Below are 25577 nucleotides of genomic sequence, written 5' to 3'. Positions count from 1 at the left end.
TTTCGTATTTTATATCAACTCAAGTAGCCCAATCGAAAAAATGAACACACAACTCGAGGTTTATGGATAACAATATTATTATCTATACCCTACTGGAATTTGTGTACTATTAGTTGCCTATCCATGACGCCGATCCATAATTTTACTATTGAAATAATATTATAATTTATAATATTACATGAGATGTCTGAAAAATAGATGCTGAAATATGGATACCAACTTTAATAAGAAAAATATAAGAGACAACGCGTAAGCGTGAAAAAACAAATACATCAAGTGAGTGGCCATAACTTTATAAGTATTCCGTATTCGCAAAATATTGTATAAGTCTATATAACTTCGATAACATCGTGTCGATGCAAGTATAGTTGCCATAAAATATTAGTTTTCATTACATTTTGCCATCAATTTTTATCGATATGGATTTTTTGTAACAATTGATAAACAGCATATATTAGGTAACTTTAATTCGATAAATATGAAATAGGCGGTATATATTAATAGTCAAATTAGTACTCAGTACTTTTATTATACATTATTGGATCTGGGAAAGGGTCCTAAAAATTTCACAGTGAGTCTATTAATTACTCTAATTTTTAATTGTTTGCCAAATTGTCTATACAGTAATAATTAAACGTATAATAATATAAATAAATATAATATTAACAAGTTGTTGATACTTTTTTGGAAAAAAAATTTTAGTCTTTTACGGATAATTGTTGATAATTTAAAGTAAATTATAAATAATAATATTTAATAAATAATAATATTATGTGTTCCTCTATACTACTATACTACTATAGAGTATATAGTCTGCTTATTACGTACATAATGAATAATGATACATGATTTTTTTTTTCATGCATATAAATTATTTTTTTGATAATATAATTGATAATATAGAATCTAAAATCTTAGTTTAGACTTTAGATTGTTAGAATGTAGGTTGGATTCAAAGTGGGCGGACGTTGTGATGACAATTATAACAAAAGAATATGTTAAATGTATATATCTTCGATGGTAATCTATAGGATTAAATGTCCATCAAGTCATAGAAAATGTTTTATTACCAATGCAATTTTTATTATACATAAGTAGAAAATGAATCATCTATATGTATGTATAGCTGAATATAATATAATATAGGTACTAAGCACTTGTAATTTCATGCACTATTGCACTAAACAATGGCATAAATATTGAAATATTCTATTTTTGTATAAAATAAAAGGGTACTATTTAAATTATAATTTGATCTAATTAAAAAAAATTTGAATCGTCATACTATTTAAATGTTTGGAATTTCTAAAATTTAGCTTATCAAATCATCAAGTGTACAAGAGCTTACACTAAATATTTTAGATAATAATTTGTGACTAAATTTTGATTATTTTTAAAATTTAAAATTGTTGTAAAATGTAAAAACGTTGATAAATCATTTTGGACACTATAATGTAACATCGTAATTTTGTCACTCTATAAGCGTAAAGTGTTTTTTTTTTTTTGTTAACGGGTAGGACACTATTTTATTTGCACTGACATTTTTCCTATATGCATATACTATAGAAATATAGGTTGTATATAAATATCACATACACACAGTTTTTAAGAATACATAGAATAATATTAATAATTTAACAAATGTCGAGAAAATGTTGATGTCTGTTTAAGATAAATAAAACAAGCATAATATTTGAATGAAAATTAAAACGAAGATTACTATATTCTCGTTCATATAGATGACTGCCCCTCTCTAAACGCAACACTATACGAACACGGGCTGTGTACAGCTGGCTGACCGCAGTTCAGCGTGAACATTATCGAATAGGTAGTTCAATTCCAGTCAACACACGAGCAACGACCGACGGTTATTCGCCTATATAGTCTTTTAACGTTTACGTAAATTGGTATAATATCTAAAATTTACAATAATATTGTACAAATATTCAATTTATTTTTAGTTAAAAGTAAATCCGTAAAAAAAAATATATTAAAATAATGCCGGACACTGTGGTTACCGTTCAAAATCCCGAATCCAAACCTGGAAAACCTGGAGTCGAAAATGGAAACATAAACAACATTTTTTCTTGGGTAGAAATCAACTACAATTATTTCAAAACCTTGCCAGGGGTATTGAAGTTAGCACAGTTGGTAAGTAAAATTATAATTAATATCTATGTACGTTTTAAAATGTATTATAGCACATAACATAACATTAAGGTAGGTATATATTAAGCAACAAATGATTGATTTTTAAGAAATCTAAAAGTAAACATTTTGGTAGAAACACTAAAAACTATTATCCGATGTGTAGTACTGTAGTAGTCACTGAAATATGAAACATTCCATCAGTTTTGTTGTTGAATAACATACTCGTATTCTAAGCGTTAGACCTATCCTCCGTGCTTTTGAAATATAAATACTTTTTTTTCGAAGTCGTTTGAATATAATAGCTATAACTAATAATAACAATATGTATGTACATAAAACAATCCTACCTAATTATAATATGTACATATTTCATTCATAATCATAATATTCCAGTCAAAAATAAACTGTCAACTCGCACAGCGCAGCGGTAAACGCTATACATTAGAATAAATAGTAATGGAATATCTCTGGAAAGAACAATAAAGTGCAATTGTATCAAATTTAAATAATTTAAAAAATTTCCATACAAAATAATTGTATCGCGTTTTTGTGGTTGAGAAACAAAGGAATATAAACAAAATGTTTAAAAGATTTCAAATAATTTTTTAACATGCAAAGCTAAAAACACGTAATAATAGATATAGCTCGAGATTGGAAATGAAAATTATCAATGAAATCATAATTTCATCATAAATGTTTGTATTAAAATGGCTTTAAACGTTCAGTTTATGAATCATTAAACCATTAGAGTAAATACACATTTGTTTAAAATAATAAAAAAAATTTGTTGAGTTTTTTTGTGTGTTGCGGGTTTATTGTAATTAAAGACAAACTAATATATATTATGTGTATTTATATTATTTATACATAGCTACATAATATAACTATGTTGTATAATTGTTTACGCAAAGAAACATCAGATACACATTTAACACATATTTTTTACGAGTATAAACACAATATTATAATCTATGCGTATACAATTCTGAATTGATGTTTTTGTTATTTTAATAAAATTTGTTGAGCGCGCGTGCATATTTAAAAAGAAACACCCATTGGCCAAGCCTCACGCCACCACCGCCGCGTGTAAACCCATCAAAATAGGTTTAAGCATTCTTGGCGCACCTAACTTCCACAAGGCTACTACAATAGCTTTTTGTCATAATGTAAAAAGTAACACGCACAATTATTATTATATTATTATTAAAAAATTACGGATGAAAATATTATAACATAAACGGAAATTTAATTACCTACATCGTACGCGTGTTTTTTTATTTTCCCAATAATGGTATATTTACGTATATTTGGACTGAAAAGCGAACAAAAATAACTCTAAAAAATAAAATCTGGATTCATATTGTACACGCCAAACTGTCCGTTTCTAGATACATGTACATTTTTATTCTATAACCTACGTTAATTTTTAATCCTTACAGATCGAGTTTTTAAAATATTTTTTCATTTTTGTTCGGTCTGAAGAAAAAAAAACAAAGTCACTGCGGCGTATCCACAGTTATAAACTACGTCTACGTACATATGTAGCGTCCTAAAATATACGCCCTAGTTAAAAATAATATTTAGTTGAACACATCTGAATAGAATAATATATTGTAATCGATTGAATTACATTAAAACCAATTTTGTTTTATTATTGTAATACTTACAATATTTGATTCAAACATTTTATCGAATTTAATTGACTCGTCGCTTAATAATGAAACAGTTATTATTTCATTAAATTCATCGCAGATGTGGAAAACGCACTAAAACATTTAATAATATGAAACGACTTGTCCTTAACACATAAGCGCGAGAAAAAACGACACGCGTACACGTGTTTTATTTTTAGACCCTGGTTTATAGAGAAAAAATCATAATTTAAAAAAGCATATAATATCATCGCAGGAAACCGTCGTAATGATAAATAACTTTCTTACTTGAGCGTGAATAAATTATTGTAAACCCGTTAGATGTCAACACCAATATAAATATTTATACACGGTTATTAGAAGAAATCAATAATAAACTGCCGTTCAAACACTTTTGGTCCACGATGACAGATTTTATTTCACCCCCATTGTTGTTAACGGCTGATTTTCGATTTGTTTGTCCTTCGATTTAAAATTGTTTACCGTTCGCGTGATGGATACATATAAATAAGGATTCCGGAGACATGGACCGAACGACTTGGTATATATTTTTATGAAATAATTATAACAACAAAGCTCCGGGCCATTATAGAAACCTGCTACAAGAACGATAATAACATTAATAACAATAATATCCGAACGGAATGTGGTAAAATAAAAAAATAAAATAAAATTGTGGGTTATTAAGCATCGTGTATATTATATTGGGGGATAACGTGTATAATATTATTATGTATATAAATACGAATAATTGTTGTGACACACTGCACGAGGTAACCCACGCGAAGGAAGACGGAAAAAGAAAAGTTCACCTATATATTATATACCTGTTCTAAGCGCGTGGCTCTACACCTCGATTATTATAATATTATATTTCTGAAATATATATGTTTGTATACAGAGCGATCGTTTTCACAAAAAGTTGCATGTATACATGATACATAGGTATATTATATAGCTGTATGTTGTTATTATTATTTTATGAAATTTAAGCAAATGTTTCTCGAACAAACATAAACATATAATATGTTACGCTTGACGGGTACCTATCGTATTTATTTAGATTTCAAACGGTATTTAAACTTTATTATTTTTAAACAGCGCATTATAGGTATAGCATATAATAATACTCACTTCGTTAACATTTTTAGTGTATAAGTTTCGTTTTTTAGTTTACACAGGTGCAAAATATATTTTGTAGGTACGTTCGTCGCACTGACATAATACAACTTCTATACCTAAAATGTTGTAAATTACTTAGTAGAATAAATTACTAAATAATGTATATGTTATAATATTGAGTAAAATCTATTATCCTCTGCAATCCCCGAAAATTCAAAATTAAATCGCGGGTTCATATACTAATTATATATACTATATTAACTTATAAGAAAGAAAAAATTGAGGAGCCGGAGTATCATCCTCTCCTTCTTCTAGTAAAATTTTGATTATTTACGTTATCATTGATAAAAACAATATATATATTATTGGTTCAAAGGAAATAGATGTAGCGGGAGAGACATAATATTTTTGTTTCTCTATATATACCGTCTATTAATAAATCTACGATATATTTTTCTGAACTATTTTTCACGGAATTTCTCGTCATAAATCATATAATCGTCCACACTCAATAAATATATAATAATAATATTGATCATTATTAGGTCTGTGTGAGCAGGTGTGTACCGTGTTCACTGTTCACACAGTTTTAAGTAGGACGAATGACGACGACGACGACGACGATGACGGTACGCACGTCGTTGTTGCAACGGTGTTTTCGACGGAGCATATAGGCTGCAAGCACTCCTACGCTCGAGAAGGTTTTCATTAATAAATACGTCGTTGTCGCGTTTGTGGTCGTATTCATTTTTTTCCGTTTCCTGCTGTTGCGCGCGGCATATAAGTCATCATCTCTGTATACTTCCTCTTGCAGACTGTTAGCATTTTACTATCTATATGGAGTACGTTATATTATGATCATTGGTACCGACCGACACACTGACCTGTAACAGTGGCGTACAATATGATCTATGACACGAGTGTGTGTGCATATATATCTATACGCTCCTTACACGCAACGCACAAACGACTAAACGTCTTAATTGAACGTTAATTAAACCAATTTCTACCGGTTGACGAATAGTATGATACAATCGCGCGTAATTACAAGACGGTTGCAGTCCGTTCTCTATTCGTATTAAAATGAAAAAATAATTAAAGCGGAGGCGGACCACACCGCGCGATACCTACCTTTTTTTTTTTTAATAATATAATATTATGTTTCTGTTTTATTTTCATTAGAACGAGAGAAAATGAGGGACAGTAGTTAAAATGGTTTCATAATAGTACATGCTAAAAAATAACAAAGTAAGCTCGTATTATTATAATAGTTACGGACACCTATCATGACGTATAATAATTGTACAGTGTGTAAACGCTATCTGAGAACACTCAATAAATTTGCATAGAGTACTGCGATTTAAATTCTGTGTTTTGGTGGGTTGTTATAACATAAAAATACACATTTTTACGGTATTTGAATTTTTTTAACTTGGTTAGGCTTGCGCATGCGCAGTACAACTTTTTTTTCTTAAATGGTAACCACCTATTTAAACCACCAATTATTTTTCTACTAATTTTTTAATGAATTTTGGTAGTCAAACCAACTTTCTAAGTCCAAAATTGACCAATTTATGGCCCTTCAACCAAAAAACTGCAAAACACACACAATTTACAGTTTTTTGACTGTAACTTTAAAAATAATTATTCTACGATTGTTTAAGTTTGATATTGTTATCCTTAATAATTAAGTTGATTGTTGCACATTATTCTAATCTTAATTTCTGCATAATTTTCATTGTAATTTGTGTATGAGTTAAAACTTATAGCAGAAAAAACGTAAATAAGTATGTTGTTGATTTCATTAAATTTAATTGATCTATTAGGATTTATTAATAATTAATAACAAAGTTAAATCTTATTTAAGTTATAAGTTTAGTATAATGTAGCGTATATATTCACTATATACAGGATGATTTTTGGAAAATATTAATATACAATATAGAGATTGAAATTTGAGCGAATAGTTTCTAATTTATGTACCTACTGAGATAATAATTAATAATATATTTTATTTAATACATGTATAAAAATGTTTATATAGTGGATCTTAAATGCACATCAACTGCGCATACGTAAAAATTTAAATATTTGTAATAATTATGGTGTTTATAAATTTACTTAAAATATAATAAATGCAAAACTTAATTTAATTAATAATGGTGATCAACTGACATATTATAAAATTCACTCTGTTTTGTAAAACTCCACAGCAAAGAATTTTAATATTTCTTTCGACATATTACATACTTATTTATATAGATAGAGCACTAAGTATAAGAAGATTAATGCGTATAATATCGGGAAAATCATTTGTAATACTATTTAGATATTGCTGTGTTGCACCATTGTTGTCCTATAATGGAAACAAATAATTTCATAATGACTGTGAGCAACTTTGTACAAATTACAAACAAATATTAGGTATGTACGTAGGAACTTATTAAATGCATAAGAATGATTCACCAAACATGCTCACTCCCTTTTTCATTTAATAATGAATTTATTCAGATTCTGATTCTTTAAAAATTTTTCCTTAAATAGTATAGTCTTGTATTATAAATGTCCGAGAATGTTGAGAATGGCTGTCTTGAGATGATATTATAATTTGTGTGAGGTCTCTGTTAGAATGATGAATGTTTTTTTCCTTTGAATATTAAATTATATTATTGTACTATATTTATATTGTATATAATATTAAATACTTTTTTTATTCTGTAAAATAAATTATAACAATAACATAGTATAATATATTAAGTATAAGTACATTTATGTTGCCAATTCCGATATTATATTAACATCTATCAAAAAATCAACCCTTATTAAGCCTACAATTTTAATTTCTTAGTACCATAAAACGACAAATAGTTTGATTACCTATTCTTTTTCTGATTTCAATAACCTTGTATATTTCAGTTATGCTCTCGAAGAAATCGAACATAAATCCTTTTGCACCTGTATAACAATCAATAATAATATATTCATAAAACGTATTATTATAATATGGACATTATCGTGTGTAACCAACTAACCATCATGCGGGCAACGATTGCAGTGTCCTTTTAACATTATAGTGTTACCTATACGTTGAGGAACATTTTTGGGTCGGTACAATGATAGTACAACTTTATGGCCATGCATAGTTACATGTATCGTTGTATGCATATTGCATATAATTTATAGTTAGTAGATGATAACATTATATACGGCCATAGGGGTCGTGGTGATATGGATTTGCACGGGTAAACGTAACATTAAAAATTTGAAGCTAATTGACATAATTTCGAATATTATTTTATCTAAGCCATACTGTTTGAAGCATCAAAGCTAAAATAATACAAATATTCCAACAATAAATATTTTTTAAGTCTTTCATTCTTCCTTTTTCCGAGTTCATAAATCACACTTCAACATAATATAATTACAATATGTATTTTGCAACGAATAGTTTTAGTCGGTGGCTAAAAGCGCACATTTTAATATTATCAAGTAGGTACGCACCTATATATTATATAAGTATATGGAGGTGGTGTACAAAAGAATAAGTAAAATAATTTCTACTTTTTGAGAAACTCAAGTCATTTTCTCTAAACACTTGACTATTTTTTGCTGATAATTTAAGATAAGAAAAAATACAGAAATCAAATATTTTGAAAATATGAAAAATATAATTAGGTATACCGTTAAGTAGAAATTATTTTATACAATATAGCGTAATAAATAATAATCTAAAAATGGAAAAATTTATGACTTTTATCTAAGCACCATCCGTATTGTATTATCTTAAGTGGTTTGTATTTTCTTGGCATTTGTTTATCTCTTTGTATCGCCATGTGCCGATGTCTCAATAATTGATTCTTTTTATGTCTTTTCGGGAGCGGTTTCCGACTGAGTAATAATGACGCTATCATAATTGTCTCGAATTATGCAGTACATTAAAGTATTAAACTGTGTCTTATTCAAATATTGCGCAGATCGCGAGTATATAATGACAATTTAAAGAATAAATATTAAAACAGCTGTATAGAATGTTTAAACGATAACTTTATCTTTTGTCGTCTTTTGTTTGTATATTCTTTGTTATAATTTGTTTTTAATATTTCACGTATATTTATTTGATAAATTAATATATTATATAATTACATAACACACGTTAATCCGTACAAAATTAGTGACTTTAAATTAAATAATGAAACGATTATATAAAAATGTTCCGCGACTGCAGTCAATCATTATTATTTTACGTCACAGTATTAGAAAATAAAATAAATTGCGAAAACTGAAAAAAAAACGTTTTGTTTAATTTAATGGTTAAAAGGTTTTCGACGCGTACACGATATTACACGGGTTTATTACTGCTAACTGCAATACGCTTTGATGTATTACGTCCTCTGGAATCGAAGCCCTCTCTACTCCCCGTGGGACCGTATAAGATAAAACTCGACTTCGGAGTTGAATTTAACTTTATATGATACGACCGCGCACGCGGAAAGAATAAATGAACCGCGAATAATATGGATTAACTTTAAACCGTTTAAGTATAAAACTATTTAGCGAAAATGACTTTAATGCCGTCGACTGCCGAGGAATAAAATACGCATTCAGGTAAAAAAATATATATCTAAGACATAAATTAAATGTATATGAGTATATGACGTTGAAAAAAATATGTTTGGTTTTCGTATGCAGTTATTATATGTATAGTTATAAAAAATGGCATTTTCTAACGATATACGCCGTTAGACGGTGGTGACTTATATCAAGTTATATCGATGCAATTATATTAATTGTTACGGTTTACTGTGTGATGGATGTGCTATATGTACGTACTTGTAAAGTTTCTACAGCATATATATATGTTATAATATTATATTTATTTATCGATAGGTATAGTATATAGAATCGGAATAATGATAAAACAATCCGTCGGCTTTGAAGAAATAAACGAGTATGTGCGTACATGAAATGATAATAAAGTAGTGAGTTATATAGTTGTGTAATACCGTTGTATGCGACAATATTATTATATACACATAGCGTAAACTGTGTACTTATACCTACTTGAGCCTAACCTACCCGTTCAGAAATAAATGACGAAAATACGAAGAAAACGATATAACTATATATTAAGTCGTTTCAAAAGAATGTTTGCGGTTGTATTAACCGTTAACATATAATATAATAATATAATAATTTGCAAAAGTCCATTCGCAGTAACTCATCGTAATACAAGTAAAAGCGATATTGAATTAACCGTATTCTTCGTTAATATGCAACTTATATATTTATGCGACTGTATACATTATAGGTTCATTTATAAAATATAGCATATAAATATATTATATGTATATTATTTTAGTACTTTTTTTTAAAAAAAATAACGATTTGTATATTATACAATAATAAGTTACAATGAGAAAAACATGGTATTTGATTATTGATTACATAATTATTTTAATATATACTTTATAGTTTATTAGTAATTTTAGGCGTTATTTAGATAGATTTACAACGTATAACAAACATTCAAATTTGTTCACATTAATTTTATTTAGTTATAAATAAAAATACAATTTTTATGTTCAAATTAAAAACTCATTTAATAATAATCACCAAATATCGTGACTTTCAAAACTATGAATATTTTGATAAGTTAATGTACATTTGTTTGTATATAAAGTGATACAGAACGTCGAAAAAATAATATTTATTTTTTTTTATTTAATAATATTAATTTTTTGACATTTCAACGTTACTGTATAGTAATGACGTATGTCCCAATTTAAATGCGCCAAAAGCTATTAAAAATAGCTAAAAATCCCATAAAAAATTACCCAAGGGTTTTTTATTTTATTACAAAAATCTTAAATTGTTAAAAACTTAATGTCTAAGGAAGTTTAATAATTTTAAGGTTACAAAACGAAGACGGAAAAGTTGGTACCGTATAATGGTTTTTAATGGTAAATAACACCAGTTTGTGATTATATTATTCAATATATTCTCAACACATAAAAATTTGACACCAAAAAGTAGGATAATGTTAAATTCTATGTTCAATTTTTTTTTTTTTGTTAAATTGTGAGAATTTTATTGAACTCAACAAAATTTTTGGGTTAATATTTTGAATCATTTCAAAAATTATAAGTATATTTTAACCACTAGAAATTAGCCATATAGATAATTAAAAGTTTCACTCTTGAAGTTAAAGAAACTTAAATCTGTTGCATGCATCGAAGTATGAGTTTGAATTGTATCGTCCCAACAATATTGTTTTAGCAGCTCCAATAATTTAAAACTCTCTGAATTGAATTCTGGGCCCTAATGATATGTAAACATATGTCTACGAAGATATCGTAAAGGTATATACTAAATACATATATGGTAATATGCGAACGCTACTTACTCATCGTTATTAGGTTTGACGAGCAGTATTAAAATATTATTTATTACTCACTCGGCGTGTAAAGTGTGCGCGCGCGCGGAACCGTTCTCGCGTTAGAGCCGTAAAAACATTTCGATAAATCGTTTGTTTTTTCATCTGTGAAAACGATTTCTTTTCGTTTTTCCGTCATCTCATTATACATATATATATATATATATCTAATTATATATGGACTAGATTAGAAATCGTAGTCGCCGTTTTATCACGTCCAGCCGAGCATTCGATCCGCCAGCTGTACACAACAAAATGATAATAATATACTGCTCTTGTATCATCTCATTATAACTACATAGCGTAATATTTATATCCAATAAAATAAAGATGTACTTAAATACTATCGCGTTAATAGGACGCGACGCTCATCTTGGCTATCCGATCTCGGAAAATAGCAGCCGGCTAGCTCAAGCATTTCATGAACTATATATAAAATTGCTTAGATGGGTACATCTTGATCGTTATTAATATACCTATAATTATTATTATTATTATTATTATTTAATAATAATATAATCGTACTCCAGAGTTGGGGAGACGATAATTTTCGTCGTCAATGGGGAAATTGTCGAAGGGAAACTTTTTGAGAAAAAAATATTCCATGTGATTTATACATTTCATTATAATCTTTTAAAAAAGTTTTACTGCACCAAAATATTGACTATTACGGCGCGAATAGGAAGCTTAGCCTTCCTACGCCAATATACGTACATATATATATTATATATACGTAATGAGATTCTTTTAAATGTTAACAGCGATGAGAGGAATATGAAGGAATTTTCTTCGTGGCTAAGTAATGGTTAAAAAAAAATCAGGAACTGAAGCTCTCATCCTTCCAAGATAATTTTGACTAATCATTCCTGATCCTAATACAGTATAGAATATAGATACCCTGAGATCGCGTAAGTTTTGTTGTATTATTTTCACGTATAATAAGTAGGACGTAGGTACGTCAAATTTTACTTATTGTTACAATAATACGTGTATTACGTGTACACGTAATATTAAATAAATATTAAACTATTGACAAAGACTGAAGAGCAAAACAATGAACATGCCCTTAGTGGTTAATACCCCAGCTGCTATGGTGTAGCGGATCTTGGAAGAAATGTTACGATCAAGATTTACACAGATAAATACAACAGAAATAAATAACATTTTTGTCATACATATAATAGTATAATACGTGATGATTTTTTTAAATACGTAATATCACTAATATGTTATTGATGATGAAATGATTTTTGTATTTTATCTAATTATGTTTAAATTCTTAAGAAATACCTGGAGAATTCACCATTGAAATAATCATAAATCATTAAAGTTCATCAACACATATACGCCACTATACAACTGTAGCTATATTTATACGTCGATATTAAAATAAAACAATCAGTATTCTTGAACGTCGTTCATTTCGATACCGTTAAATGGACCTATATTTACTCGTGATGTATTCACGAGTGTAATCACGTGTCGTAAGTATATGATTCGAGCCTATAATAGTAATCCTATGTATATAATATTATTATACAGACAATCGCATTTCCTGCTGGCCGATCGCAAATATTATCATACAAATCATATAATTCATAATAATATTAGCACAGATGATTCATCGCAAGCATGCTAAGTGAGCATTTCTCGCCCACCTTCTCTTCTTTGATAAAACACGCAGCTATTCAGAATATGATTTTTGGAATTTTTTGAATTACATGAGGAATGTTCTTTAGAAATAACAAACCTTCCCTCTTTTAAATTATACATTTTTTAATAAATAATTTTCTTGAAAATGTTGAGACCTATTCAAAACAACATTTGAACGAGTAATTTTTAAGTTATTTCATTTTGTATATAAAAGGAATAATAGATCCATAATAATGAACTACTTGGAAGAAATGATGGCGATAATAATAATTTATATTAGTCTATCAATATTTATCTAATATATTATTATAAAAATGACCCAATAGTGTAAATAATACATCTATATGACTATCTTATACTATTGTAAAACAATTTTTGAAGATTTTTATTTTTAATATGAATATTTTAATAAGTAAAAAACTTTGAGTTAGGTACATTTAAATAAAAAAAAATGTATTATTCAATATAAAAAAGGGTTCTCATTATCTCATTTTAAAACAAAGAAGTTTGTATTAACACAGAACACTTCTCAAGTAGTACAAAAGTCAAAAATTCTTAAAAATTTACTTATAATACTTGGTGAATCTGAATTACCTTATTTATATATTATAATTTATAAGTATATGGGTAAACTCATTTATTTATTTAGTTTTTCAGAACACGTTTGCAGGTTGATTATCATACTATTGAACCGCAGCCCTTCTCCTCCTCCGTCTACGTGACTGGTAGTATTATATAGTGAAAACCACGGCCTATCAGGACTTAATGTATATGATTACAGTGGCCGCAGTGATTACGCGCTTAAAATATATTAAGACGTCGATAATTTATACAATAGAAATAAATAATAATCGATACCCGTGTGGCGCTGTATCAACTGCCAGGTCGTAATGACATTTTTCATCCGTGCAGTTATGTCGGTGTTCTTTTTTATTTTTATTTTAAATACTATTATTTTCGTAACAGATTATTTAATCGACGGAGGACGCGGTCATCTCAAACATTAATTTTCGTTATTATCGGTGTACAAATGGCCGTATAGGTAAAAAAACGATTGTACCGTATAGCTACCACATAATATCATACGCGAAGTATACACACAACATTATTATACCCCGGAACCGTGATTTACAGCCGCAGAGTACCTATATACGAGTGATATAAAATTATTATAATGTCCGTGTGTAATTATATTATGCCTACACAATGTATAAAAACGAAATTCCCACAGAAACGAAAGCTTATTATAATATATAAGTAGCGTTTGTGTCAACGTCTCCGGGCTATACAATACGTATACGTTTTCATAAAAAAAATAAACGTAGAGACTTCAGTCATTTTTACAGCTGCTGCGAGATGTATATATGCATGCATATGGGCATGGCATAGATTTATATGTATATATATATATTATTATATAGTGACACAAGTACGTGTAGGTACATGAACATCTCATAAAACCATCGCGACAGAACGTTTCCATATTAGTTGGTGTTTACGTGATTTTTACGGAACTATACGGAGCGAATATAATAATTATATTATTATAAAGTGCATTGTAATATTATATATATTGGTACGTATAATATATCTCTATATTACTGAATTATATATATAATAATATATATATTATAAGCGAAATACGAATATTGCTTGTAACGTTTGCGTCATCGCGATGAGTCGTATATGTAAAATAAAATGCATGTGACGTTTATGACATCTTAATGGAATGAATTTTAAATTCTCGTTTTAACGTAAAACTTTCCTTCGTACGAGCGCGTCGTAAAACATAAATAATTATTTTTAATTCGTATTTTATTAAGAAAAAAAATTCCCCGTGGTCGTAATGATCAGAGAATATTATAATCAACGTTGACAACTACAGTAGAACTATAGAACGATGACTACGTACAAAGTACGGACGTGCGGTTTATTTTAAATGTCCGCAGCACACAAAAAAACATAATTCGTGCACATTTAATTCTAAGGACCTGAAATTTTGAATAAACGAATTCTGAAACCTTAACTATATAATACAAGAACTATTCGACGATATTATTTTGAGAGACAAAAATACATTTATAGTTTATAGATACTTGAAAAAGTTCAAATACGATTAATTTCGTTCGGAACTATATATAACTGACCGTCTAAAATAGACGTTACCGCCTTCTAAAATCCACAATGTAGCTGTATAGTGTGTATATTCGTCTTCGCGGTATACTTTATAATACTAATATATTTTATCATAAATATATATTAAGTTTCTAAGTTCCATGTTCAATCACTCATCACTCGTAAGTTAAGAGAATTTTTTTTTGATATAGTCATCGGTTTATCATATAAAGTTATATTCATTTATTCAACGAATTCTAAACAAAGCTGAGCAATTGAAATGAGTTTCGAAAATGGTTCAATGAAAATAGCATCTCATAGTAATAATATCTGCAATAAAAGTTAAAGCGTTTAAGCGCATTATATACTATAATATAGTTTCGCTTCTGCGGCGCTTCTGGACGTCCTAATAATAGACTTGCATATCAGTCGTATCTCATATTATAATGGGAACATCTCACTCGCTGAATTGCGTCAAACGCTGAGTTAGAAAATCATCGAGAAAAAAAAGTATATAATACAACATTATAATTAATAGTGTAAAATATAAACAATATATTATGTATTTTTATAGTTCGATACTTAAGTTTCCGTGATAAATATGTCACATCGAGAACTCTCCCATATAATAGTTAATTCAAATGTTGAACAAATATTGATTGACAGTTGAGGTTACGTTAAAAAAAGAACCGGAGATTGTACATTATATTTTATAAGGGCCATAAAATAATCGTTTTATAGAGTTTTGTGGTTATTGTGTACAGTATTTGCGTGTGTGATGTTGTCATCGCCAGAAGGTAAATATTATACATTTTGTTGTCATCATGAACGATTTTTTCGAGAGAAAAAACGACGTAAATTATGTACTTGTGTCGAACACTCCACTGTAGTGGCTGTACATATACTATAGTACAGGACCTATAGCCTGCTATTGTCCAAAACAATATGTTATACGCATAGGAAGTATGAATAGGAAAATCGACTTTCGTCGAATAGCGTAATGTATAATTAAATTTGACGGCATTATATGACTTTGTGACAAAATTTGGCGTGCTCGATGAATATGATCGCGAGTCGAGCAAAAACTATATATAATAATGGAAAAACTACGGTCTTGTGTATTAATCGGTAGTGTAATTTTAATCGAGTTCTCTTTATATAGTGCAGCGAGCATAATGTTGTGGAGGCTTTTTTTTTTATTCGCGACAATTAAACCGACGAAACGACGTTTTCTCCGGTTTGTTCTCACAAAGAGAAATTCAACAATAACAGAAGAAAAAAACTTGTCAACAAAATAAATAAAGAGCTGACTATATAAATCGTGTTTTCCGCAAGAAAAAAAAACATGTCACGGATTGCGTGGTTCGGAAACTCGAAACGTTTTCTTTTTTAAATAATAATTACAACAATGTTGTATAGTATATCATCGAGAATTATACGATGATTGCTGCGAAGAGGTTAAAGTGGACTTTAGTACACATTTTATACTACTTTTGTTAAAAAAAAAATTCAATCGTACTACAAAAAATAACACATTCGATATTATTTTTTTCGGCGTGTATACATAATTATAAAGTTTTGTATACACAATAATATTCGTTTTTGGAATACGACCATCCTCCCCAGATGTTCGCTTTTAATTATAGGCACTTGGCGTACAAAAATATCATTGGAGCTCTTCTTTAATTGTGTTTATAGTATAATAATGTCGACAGACATGCACTCTCTAGAGAGATTGATACATCCGTAAAATATACAAGAAACGTATATATAAGGACGTTTCGTTATGATGATACACACGGACATACATTGATGGTGCGTGGGTTTTAGCTTCCCAGTCAGAAGTTTGGACCAATTATATTCAACAATAAATTGCATGTGTATCATTTAAATCGTCCTATAAATGTTCTCAAGGCGCAAACCATTTCCTAATAGGAAGTTTTTTTTAATAAATATTATTAGAAGTTTAATAACTATCATTTTAAGGCATCGGTTGCGAAGTTTTTGGCTAACTATTATAATTATTGACAATTCGTTTTCACACGATGTTTTCTACATTTTTATTTTTATTTTATAATTTCGTAATAATAATATAAATATGAATACAACTGAGAGAACTCGTTTGGGAATCCTGTTGGCGCTCTAAATTACGTTATGAAGTTAAAAGCATGAACTATATTTGATACGAGCATAGATTAGAGATTACAGAGCTTAAAACCTGCAGTGCAATCGCACTACATGGTACCTACCCTACGTGGATGCAATTGCTATAGCAAGAACAATGTTGATGTTGGTGCAGTTTTTTTTAGGGAGGGGGATGTTTATCGTAATATCATTTTATTGTTACTATAACATTTAAATACAATTATTGCATAATTAATATATTACGAGTGATCCATTATGTATGATGCCAATACAATAATATAATAATTTATAAAACATCTATAGTTGTTTCTGTGCCCTAAGACCAAAGAGGTCATCGTCATTCGCTATATTCATTTATAGAATTAATATATGTTGAGTATGCTGCATGCATATTTCTGCAGAAATACGGCATATCTACTGGTCGTACCAATTATATGCGCGCACATTGCGGGTATATATAGAATATGTATACGTACTTATATTATTAAATACGAAAATACGGTAAAATTCATAAGACGTGTGCTGTGCAGAATAATTAATTTTACGCCACTTGATATTATACGATATAGATATATATAACTGCGCGTAGTACCAGCAGCTACTGTGCTATATTTTTTTTTCATCCAAAACAATCATATCATCGTATGCATTATACAATAATAATAACGACGTCGTGTCTGTACGCTCAGTTAGCTCTTTGCCAGGTTTCGGTTGAAAATCGTACGGTATAATATTTTATAGTACCTTGCACACATAATATAACAATGATGTAAAATCAAAAATAATGTAAAAAAATCGGTTTTTTTTCAATGGAAAAATATCTACACGTACGGGGAGCCGCCGTCGTGCAGTGCAAACATTATTATATCATATAAATACAATAATAATATAATAGTATAATAACAATACAATAAACAGGTATATCATCGTTGATGTGTGATTCGTGTGCAGCAATATATAGCCATTGTTTGGAGATATTTTATTTTTGAAAACTGCTCTTTTAGTCAACCCACGGCCGGACAACAGTATTCACATATTATACACAATAAATATTATATATATTATATAATATAAAATAGGTACACATATATATATTATATGCCTATGCCGACATATTATCGTCTTCTATATAATAATATGTATTATGATGTATGGCATAAGTGCATTACGAAGTGTGCCTTGTGCGAACGGTACTTTAATCGCTTTCTGGATCGCGGCGCGAAAAATACCGCTACGCGACTGCGGAAAGAAAATACGAAACCGGCGACTGCACAGTGACAGGAATAATAATATTAAATCGATCGGTCGATAATAAATTATAATAATGTACCGCGACACATAAACGTCATAGCTATATGACTATATGTTCTCCGGTGACACCGTTACATATGGTAATGGTATATAGTTACTTATGATAAATATAGATATATAGGGCAGTATCAATGCCGAAGCCTGCAAGTGGATGGACCCAGAGTTCGGACAGAACCCTCCTTAGACACTCTTGCCTTAAAGACGTAAAAAAAAAAATACAAGAAGAGTTTTATTTATTGTTTTGTTTTATAAAACATCTGAGGCGATAATTTAAAATTTGATAGAAAAATAAAAATAATTTTTTTTATATATAATGTTACTAGCAGTTCCATCGCTAGACTCTTGTTACTCGCTCTAAGTGAGATTAGGTTGGGTTAGGTTAGGACACGGGACTGTAAAGAAAATATCGTAAAAAGTCTAGTAGTCACAACTCACAATTTTAGTTAACCTAACCTTCGGGGGTTGTGGAAGGCGCGGAAGGGGGTTCTAACCTAACCTTCGAGGGGGTCGAGTGAAAATCGTTTTACAGGGAATTCGGTCGGAAATGGTAATCGGGTGTCTAGAAAGTAGAAAAGAGATCATTTACTAAAAAAATAAGAAAAACACCAAATATTTTTTATAATATAAAATGTTTATTATGGTTACCTATATTTAATTTAAAATTTTGTATTTCGTTATGCTATAAAAGAATACATCATGTTTGGACGTCTTCTTCCCATTATAGACAGATACTGTTTGCGTTATACTGCAGTAGTATACCTGATATAAAGTTTATGCAGTGAAGTTCCCACAAAGTTTTCGAATAAATACTAAGCCAAGTGACTGGATAATTTGACTATGCGTGGATATTTTATACAACGGCAACTCGTGATTAAAGAACTGTGAAAATTAAAACCTATGAAATTAAGTAAAAAAAAATTAAGAGTCATTAATAAGTTGACACACTATGTTACACAATGAATCCGGATACGATTTATTTTATTATTTCCGTCGCAGTCATAACTGCAGCCAACTATAATAACGTCGGATAGATCAACAGAACAACCTACGTGCACATGTAAAAGTTATTTTCAAATGAGTAGGCACATAGAACAACATAAAAATTATACAAACTTTATAGGTTTTATAAAATCGTTTTAACTTGTCATGTATTTTCACGATGCAAAGACCGTTGACGTTTGTCATCTTTAACATCCTTAACATCGTCAGTACAAATTACCAAGTACAAACACGCTAGAACACGTCCAACAAGTCAATGTTAATTGTTAAACTATATACACTGAAAGGTTGTAACATTGTCCGACGGTGTTAGTGTAAATAATTCCTATCCAATTTCATTTCTGTCTATAATATCATTTTTTTTGTCGCCCCTCCCATCACGCACACACTCAAGGTTATAATGTAAATATAAGCTTAACCTAACCTAACATCATTCATATATCCAAGGGTCTAAAAACTTTTCTTTTCTTTTTTTATCGTAAAACATAGGTAAATAAAAGCTATATAAATAGTCACAATAAAAATGTCGAGTTTTATAGAAATGCAAAGAACCTTGTAATAAATTTTAATTATTGGCAAGCTTAGAAATTTAGAATTAAAGTAAAGAGACTCTTAACTATTGAATTGTGTATTTTTCGTATACCGTAGCTATGTGCCCGAGTTTAATATCGAATGAAGATCTATAACACATGAATATACCTGTTCAATATGATATATTGAATATCAACGTATGTTCAGTAATTTCGTCAACAGACCATCCGAATTATATATTATTATAGACTTGTAAAAAAAAATAACTTTGAACTGTGCAGGGTGCCGAGCGCCTTTATCGTTAAATCGTATAAAAAACGTGTATTCAAATACGCAGCGTTGTGCCAGATGAACTTTAACGCGCAGCTAATATAATAATATAAAACTATAAAAAAATAATACATGTCACACGTATTAAAATATCGTACTTGCTACTCAATAATTATTATAATTTATATTGTTACCTTGGTCAGTATTATTTAGGTCCTTATATATAGTAATAGTATATATAGTGCGCCGTACAATTAATATGTTTTACAATGTTTTGGAAAAATCATTAGAAACCACATTATTATTATATCGCGTGCGGTCATATATACTTACGACCGTCGCGGTTAAAACTTAAAAATACATGAAATATATATATATATACAAATATATAGGTTATGCCGGTTTTGGGGTATAAACGGTATATAGCTGAAAACGTCGACAGCGAATGAATTCGTCGGTTTTCATGGCCAAGACTTTGCGTGGGCATCGTCGCATATAGATATGGCGCAGGCTCACGCGCGTGCGGCATTAATGGTCCCATTTAACATTATAATATATTATATTATTACATTATACAACACGTGGAGAACTATACGACATATATAGACGTGCAGATATACATATTATACGTATAAAAAGTCATCGAAAACGTTTATATATCTATGATCTGTCTATACGATATTATATTATGTAGGTATATGGGTGACCTTCATTTGTGTTTTTTTTAGTATTTTGCACGTGTCTATATACATACAGAGAGATTCACCTCGAGCATTAAGCTTTACAACCATTTATTCAACTTAACAACGAATTCGTTCAAATTCTGATTTCCGAAATATTTAAATAAAAGTTAAAAAAGTTAAAAACTATATATTTTCAAACTATCTATTGAGATTTTTTGTAGGGACACTATAGGAACTATACTAAAATGTATTATCCTGTGATGGAGATACAATTTGAAATTAGGCCTCCTCTTTTTTTTTGTATTCAAATTATTTAGTGGTTAATTATTTTGAAAATATTGATATATATCTAATTCCAAATTTGAACGAATAGTTTCTCAGCTATTGAAATGTTTATATTAAGGAGTAAGGATAACCGATAAGATAATAATTATTAATAATACATAAAAATATAAAATAGATAGAGATAAATATAAAATTTATAGCTAAAAATTAAGGTTCTTGTTTGAAAAATAGAAGTTTGTACCACCACACGACACTCCTTAGTCCTTATGATTATTTGAAAATTGCATAATTACTTCATAATCGAAATAAAATAACAGAGCGCTGCACAAGCTTTGTGGTTCACTCTGTATATAATACAATCATCCACATTTCCATCACAAGTATATCGGAATACATTAAATCATTATTATTGTAAATCGTACTGGGTATAATAGTATTATATTGTAATATTTGTCGAAATATAATTTAATATCTTTAGTGGGTACAACTACTGCTGTGCTGCGTGTTATAGTGGGCGATCGAGTTTGTTGTGTTTAGATATTTATATAATATAGCCAATATAGGTATTGTTTGATACACGGAAGAGTTGCTCATTATTTCAAAATCAACTAACGTTATTAAAAATATTTTAGAAATTATTACAAAACATTATACTGTTTATAAAAAATGTGTTCATTATCATTTTTAAGTTTTTGATTTTATAAATACCTAACAATTTACATTTTTAATATTAAAAACAGAATATTTTTCTAAGTATTGTGTTGCATCGAATTTCAAATGAGTAGTTAATTAGTTATAACTTATAATATAAGACATATCCAAAGGTTAGAAAAGTGGATAGTAGCGAATCGATGTTTTTTGCGCGGTTTTTGCGAGTTCACTCCACTCGGCTAAACAATACTTTTAAACACTTTTAACCGATTATTAAATCGAAAAATATTTCGCCTCGAAATTAAAAATTAAAATAGGTATAAATGGTCATTACATTTTTAGAAAAACTTGAAATAAATTATAGCAATAAAAAAATGACAACAAATATAATTATGTTCATATTATACTGTTTTGTTATCATTTAAAATTATTTTATAAAGAACGTATATAAATAGTTATCGAAATAATAAATGTTTTACTTTAAAAATCACTCAGTAATTGGTACTTACATTACCTATTCAATTATAATTGTATTATACATACTATAATATACGATTTCAAACGCTGCAAATAGACGTGAAATATACGTACATCGATGATATATTAAAATAAGAAACCAACATACCTGTAATATATTTTCAACACGATCACGATAATTTTCATTCATCCGTATTGTACGTCGTGATGAATATTCATATTATTAAATAATGTAATTAGTAATTGGTATAAATGTATTGTTTATATTTGCATTTTGCATAATACAGCACGTGACGATTAAAAACAAAACAAAAAATTAATCATAAATATTTTTAATCATTTCAGATACTCGGCATAATATGTTTGGCACTTGCTTCACCGGCTAGATTACCGGGCACCAATTGGTTCCTGTTCGTGGTCATCATCAGTTTTATAGCGACAGCCATCTGGTCGTTTGTCTATTTGCTCTCCATCCGGGAGGCTATCAATTTCCCCATAAATTGGGTGCTCACGGTATTATATTATTATTATTATTATTATTATTATACGAATTAATCAAATTAATAATATATTATAAATGGCCAAAGACTTTTACTACGCTTAAATTAAGAAGTTTTTAAACATTTTATTTGAAAGTTCCTTAAATTAAGACCCATTACATTTGAAATTGATCTGCAAACGTAAGCTCGATATATCATTTAATATAAGTACTAGTTTATATGTTACGTTGTATGTTCAAAAATTTCAAACCACAATGTAAAGACTTTTGTATCTTTGATCTTATCGTAACCCACAAAGTTGGAACCAGTTTAAGCATAACAATATTTTACTACTTGATAAAAAGTGGCCATCGTGAGTTCGTTTCTATGAAGGAGTTTTGATTTTTAAATTATCGTCGAAATATTTTTCATACATCATATTTTTTCAGGAATTCTGCAACACGCTCCTGATAACTGTCCTGTACACGGTGGCGTTCATCGTACAACTTTCAGCGTGGTCCAGACCATACCAATCGTACTACAAAAACCCAAACATAGCGGCAGGGGTAAGTGTTCTGCGATAATACTGCAGGGGGATTTTTATAAAAGCAAGTGAACATTCGTACGTCAAAAAGTATTAGTTTTTAAATAAATATTTTTTTCTTACGCATAAAGAAGATAATCTTATTTGTTTAACGTTTATTGAATTTTAAAGAACGACATCAAAGTATGTATATGAAAAAAAAATCTTAATACTTTATAGATATAATGAATATTCGTTTTCAAAAGAAGCACCTTGCAGAATTCGCGTATTACAACTTAATGTTCGTGATACCTGTTATCTGTAAATATATTAATAATTCCTAGTAATTTTTTTGTTTCGCTTTTCTATAATAATTAGGTGTTCGGAATTATCAATGCTGCTGTATACGGAACTGGAGTGTACCTGATATTTAACGACTGGAAAAAATCAAGAACTGGTACAAGTGTTCAACAGCAATAAGATTCGGGAGGACAGAAAAAACGCCTGCTACCCATATTTTTCCCCAGACGTCGTATGATGTTATACATCATACTAATTATTAATATTATATTAAATAGTACCTAACTGTTTCAAGTATTCGTGTATAAGTTATAATAATGGTAGTATATAATTTTAGACGAAATAGTAAATAAATATTATACAATATTCATTAAAACTATTGGTAAGCCAATACAATATTTAACATTTTTTTTCATAAAGTATCAAAATATGGGTTCCTATTGCGGGATATAAAAAACTGATCATAGCTAGGTGCAAAAGGTATCATAAAATGCACACTAGATTTTACCTATTATTACGTTATGATATAAGCACAAGAATATAATTTTTAACATTAACTCGACCGTGTTTTCAAACGATCTTTTTGCACCTCTTGGCTTTTCGACTTTTTTGATAGGTTTTCATGGATTTTCATACATGCACTTCTTAAACACCTATATTTATATATAGTATTAGGCTGGCTTATACGTTCACAACAGATATTAAAAACTGAACTATTTATAGATATATATATTATATACCTACTTTATATTTTAAATATACTTATCCTAACTATAAACTGAACGGTGATATAGGTAATTGCAAGTATTATACTGAAACAAAGTAAACATTTCCATTTCACTATAAACCCAAAACTTAAATTGATATGTAAATTATATATATTATAAACGATTACCTATTAATAATATGTTTAACCACACATGTAAGTTCAATTGAAATGAAAAAAAAATATCAAAATGTTAGTACATTTCATATTGTGTAAGGTTTGAAAAACGAATGGGAATTACATTTTTAAGAAGGAATAGAAAGCATTCTACCATCGTAATATATTATTAAGTTTTTAATAAATAGTAAGACGTAATCAATAATATCAAATATTTAATGAATTTATGTTACAGTTGTTTCATTAAGCTTATAATGTGAATATATTATATTGTATTTTTGTAATAACATATTTACATTCAGTTATCCCTATTAGTTTTATATAGAATTTGGAACAAATACATTTTAATAAAAAATGAACAGATTATAAGTTGTATTAATTACCGGACGATAATTAAATTATTTGTAAATATATATTTATTTAATATTTTTGTTAATCATAATGATGTATAATTATGTGCTTAAGTGCTTATTTTACTACATACAATTATCGTATATTTAAGACTATATCAAACTATGATTTTTTTTTTAAATACCTATAAATATTTGTTATTTAAGTTTATATTATATTATATACCTAAAGTGAATTGAAATATTTTTAATTTAATTTTTTTTGTATTTAATTTTATTAAAACGATATACCTACATATATATTAATGTCACACATCTTTAGTATTATTTTTTCTTTATACTTCACATAAAATATGTGAACATATTTTTTCCAACATCTTTATTATTAATTGATTGTCATGAGAAAAGAGTACCAAATATGAAATAACTACATCATATTTGAAGAGGTTTAATGAGTAAAACTATCAAGTTAATCTTGTAAACGACAATCGAAAAGAAAGTCAATTTTATGAAGAAAAGTACAATGATTTTACCTTTTTTAAATCATTAAACAAATGATAATTT

General features: G+C 28.6%; 1 protein-coding gene and 1 long non-coding RNA gene across 2 annotated transcripts; one reads left to right on the top strand and one right to left on the bottom strand.

The window, feature by feature from the left end:
• The first annotated feature begins 1812 nt into the window (after nucleotides 1-1812).
• On the top strand, nucleotides 1813-25326 carry LOC126550249 (CKLF-like MARVEL transmembrane domain-containing protein 8). The gene is made up of 4 exons (XM_050201424.1): nucleotides 1813-2151; nucleotides 22824-22991; nucleotides 23407-23523; nucleotides 23859-25326. Exons 1-4 carry the CDS (start codon nucleotides 1999-2001, stop codon nucleotides 23958-23960), a joined length of 540 nt encoding a protein of 179 aa, XP_050057381.1. The 5' UTR covers nucleotides 1813-1998; the 3' UTR covers nucleotides 23961-25326.
• Nucleotides 19198-19901, bottom strand: LOC126550251 (uncharacterized). Its single transcript, XR_007604295.1, has 3 exons — nucleotides 19696-19901; nucleotides 19528-19627; nucleotides 19198-19461 (listed from the first exon to the last, which is right to left on the bottom strand). It is a non-coding gene; the product is annotated as an uncharacterized LOC126550251 (long non-coding RNA).
• Nucleotides 25327-25577: the final 251 nt, after the last annotated feature.

The sequence above is a fragment of the Aphis gossypii genome, chromosome 2 (genome assembly GCF_020184175.1).
Source record: "Aphis gossypii isolate Hap1 chromosome 2, ASM2018417v2, whole genome shotgun sequence".
NCBI lineage: Eukaryota > Metazoa > Arthropoda > Insecta > Hemiptera > Aphididae > Aphis > Aphis gossypii.
The sequence above is the reverse complement of the archived record's forward strand: the minus strand, read 5'-3'. Positions and strand labels throughout refer to the sequence as shown.

What these genes read in the sequence shown, in the direction of transcription:
- LOC126550249 (XM_050201424.1), top strand. Translation starts at nt 1,999, where the DNA reads ATGCCGGACACTGTGGTTACCGTTCAAAATCCCGAATCCAAACCTGGA. An exon ending in TATTGAAGTTAGCACAGTTG is followed by an intron (nt 2,152 to 22,823) that starts GTAAGTAAAATT and finishes TAATCATTTCAG; the next exon opens with ATACTCGGCATAATATGTTT. An exon ending in CCATAAATTGGGTGCTCACG is followed by an intron (nt 22,992 to 23,406) that starts GTATTATATTAT and finishes ATATTTTTTCAG; the next exon opens with GAATTCTGCAACACGCTCCT.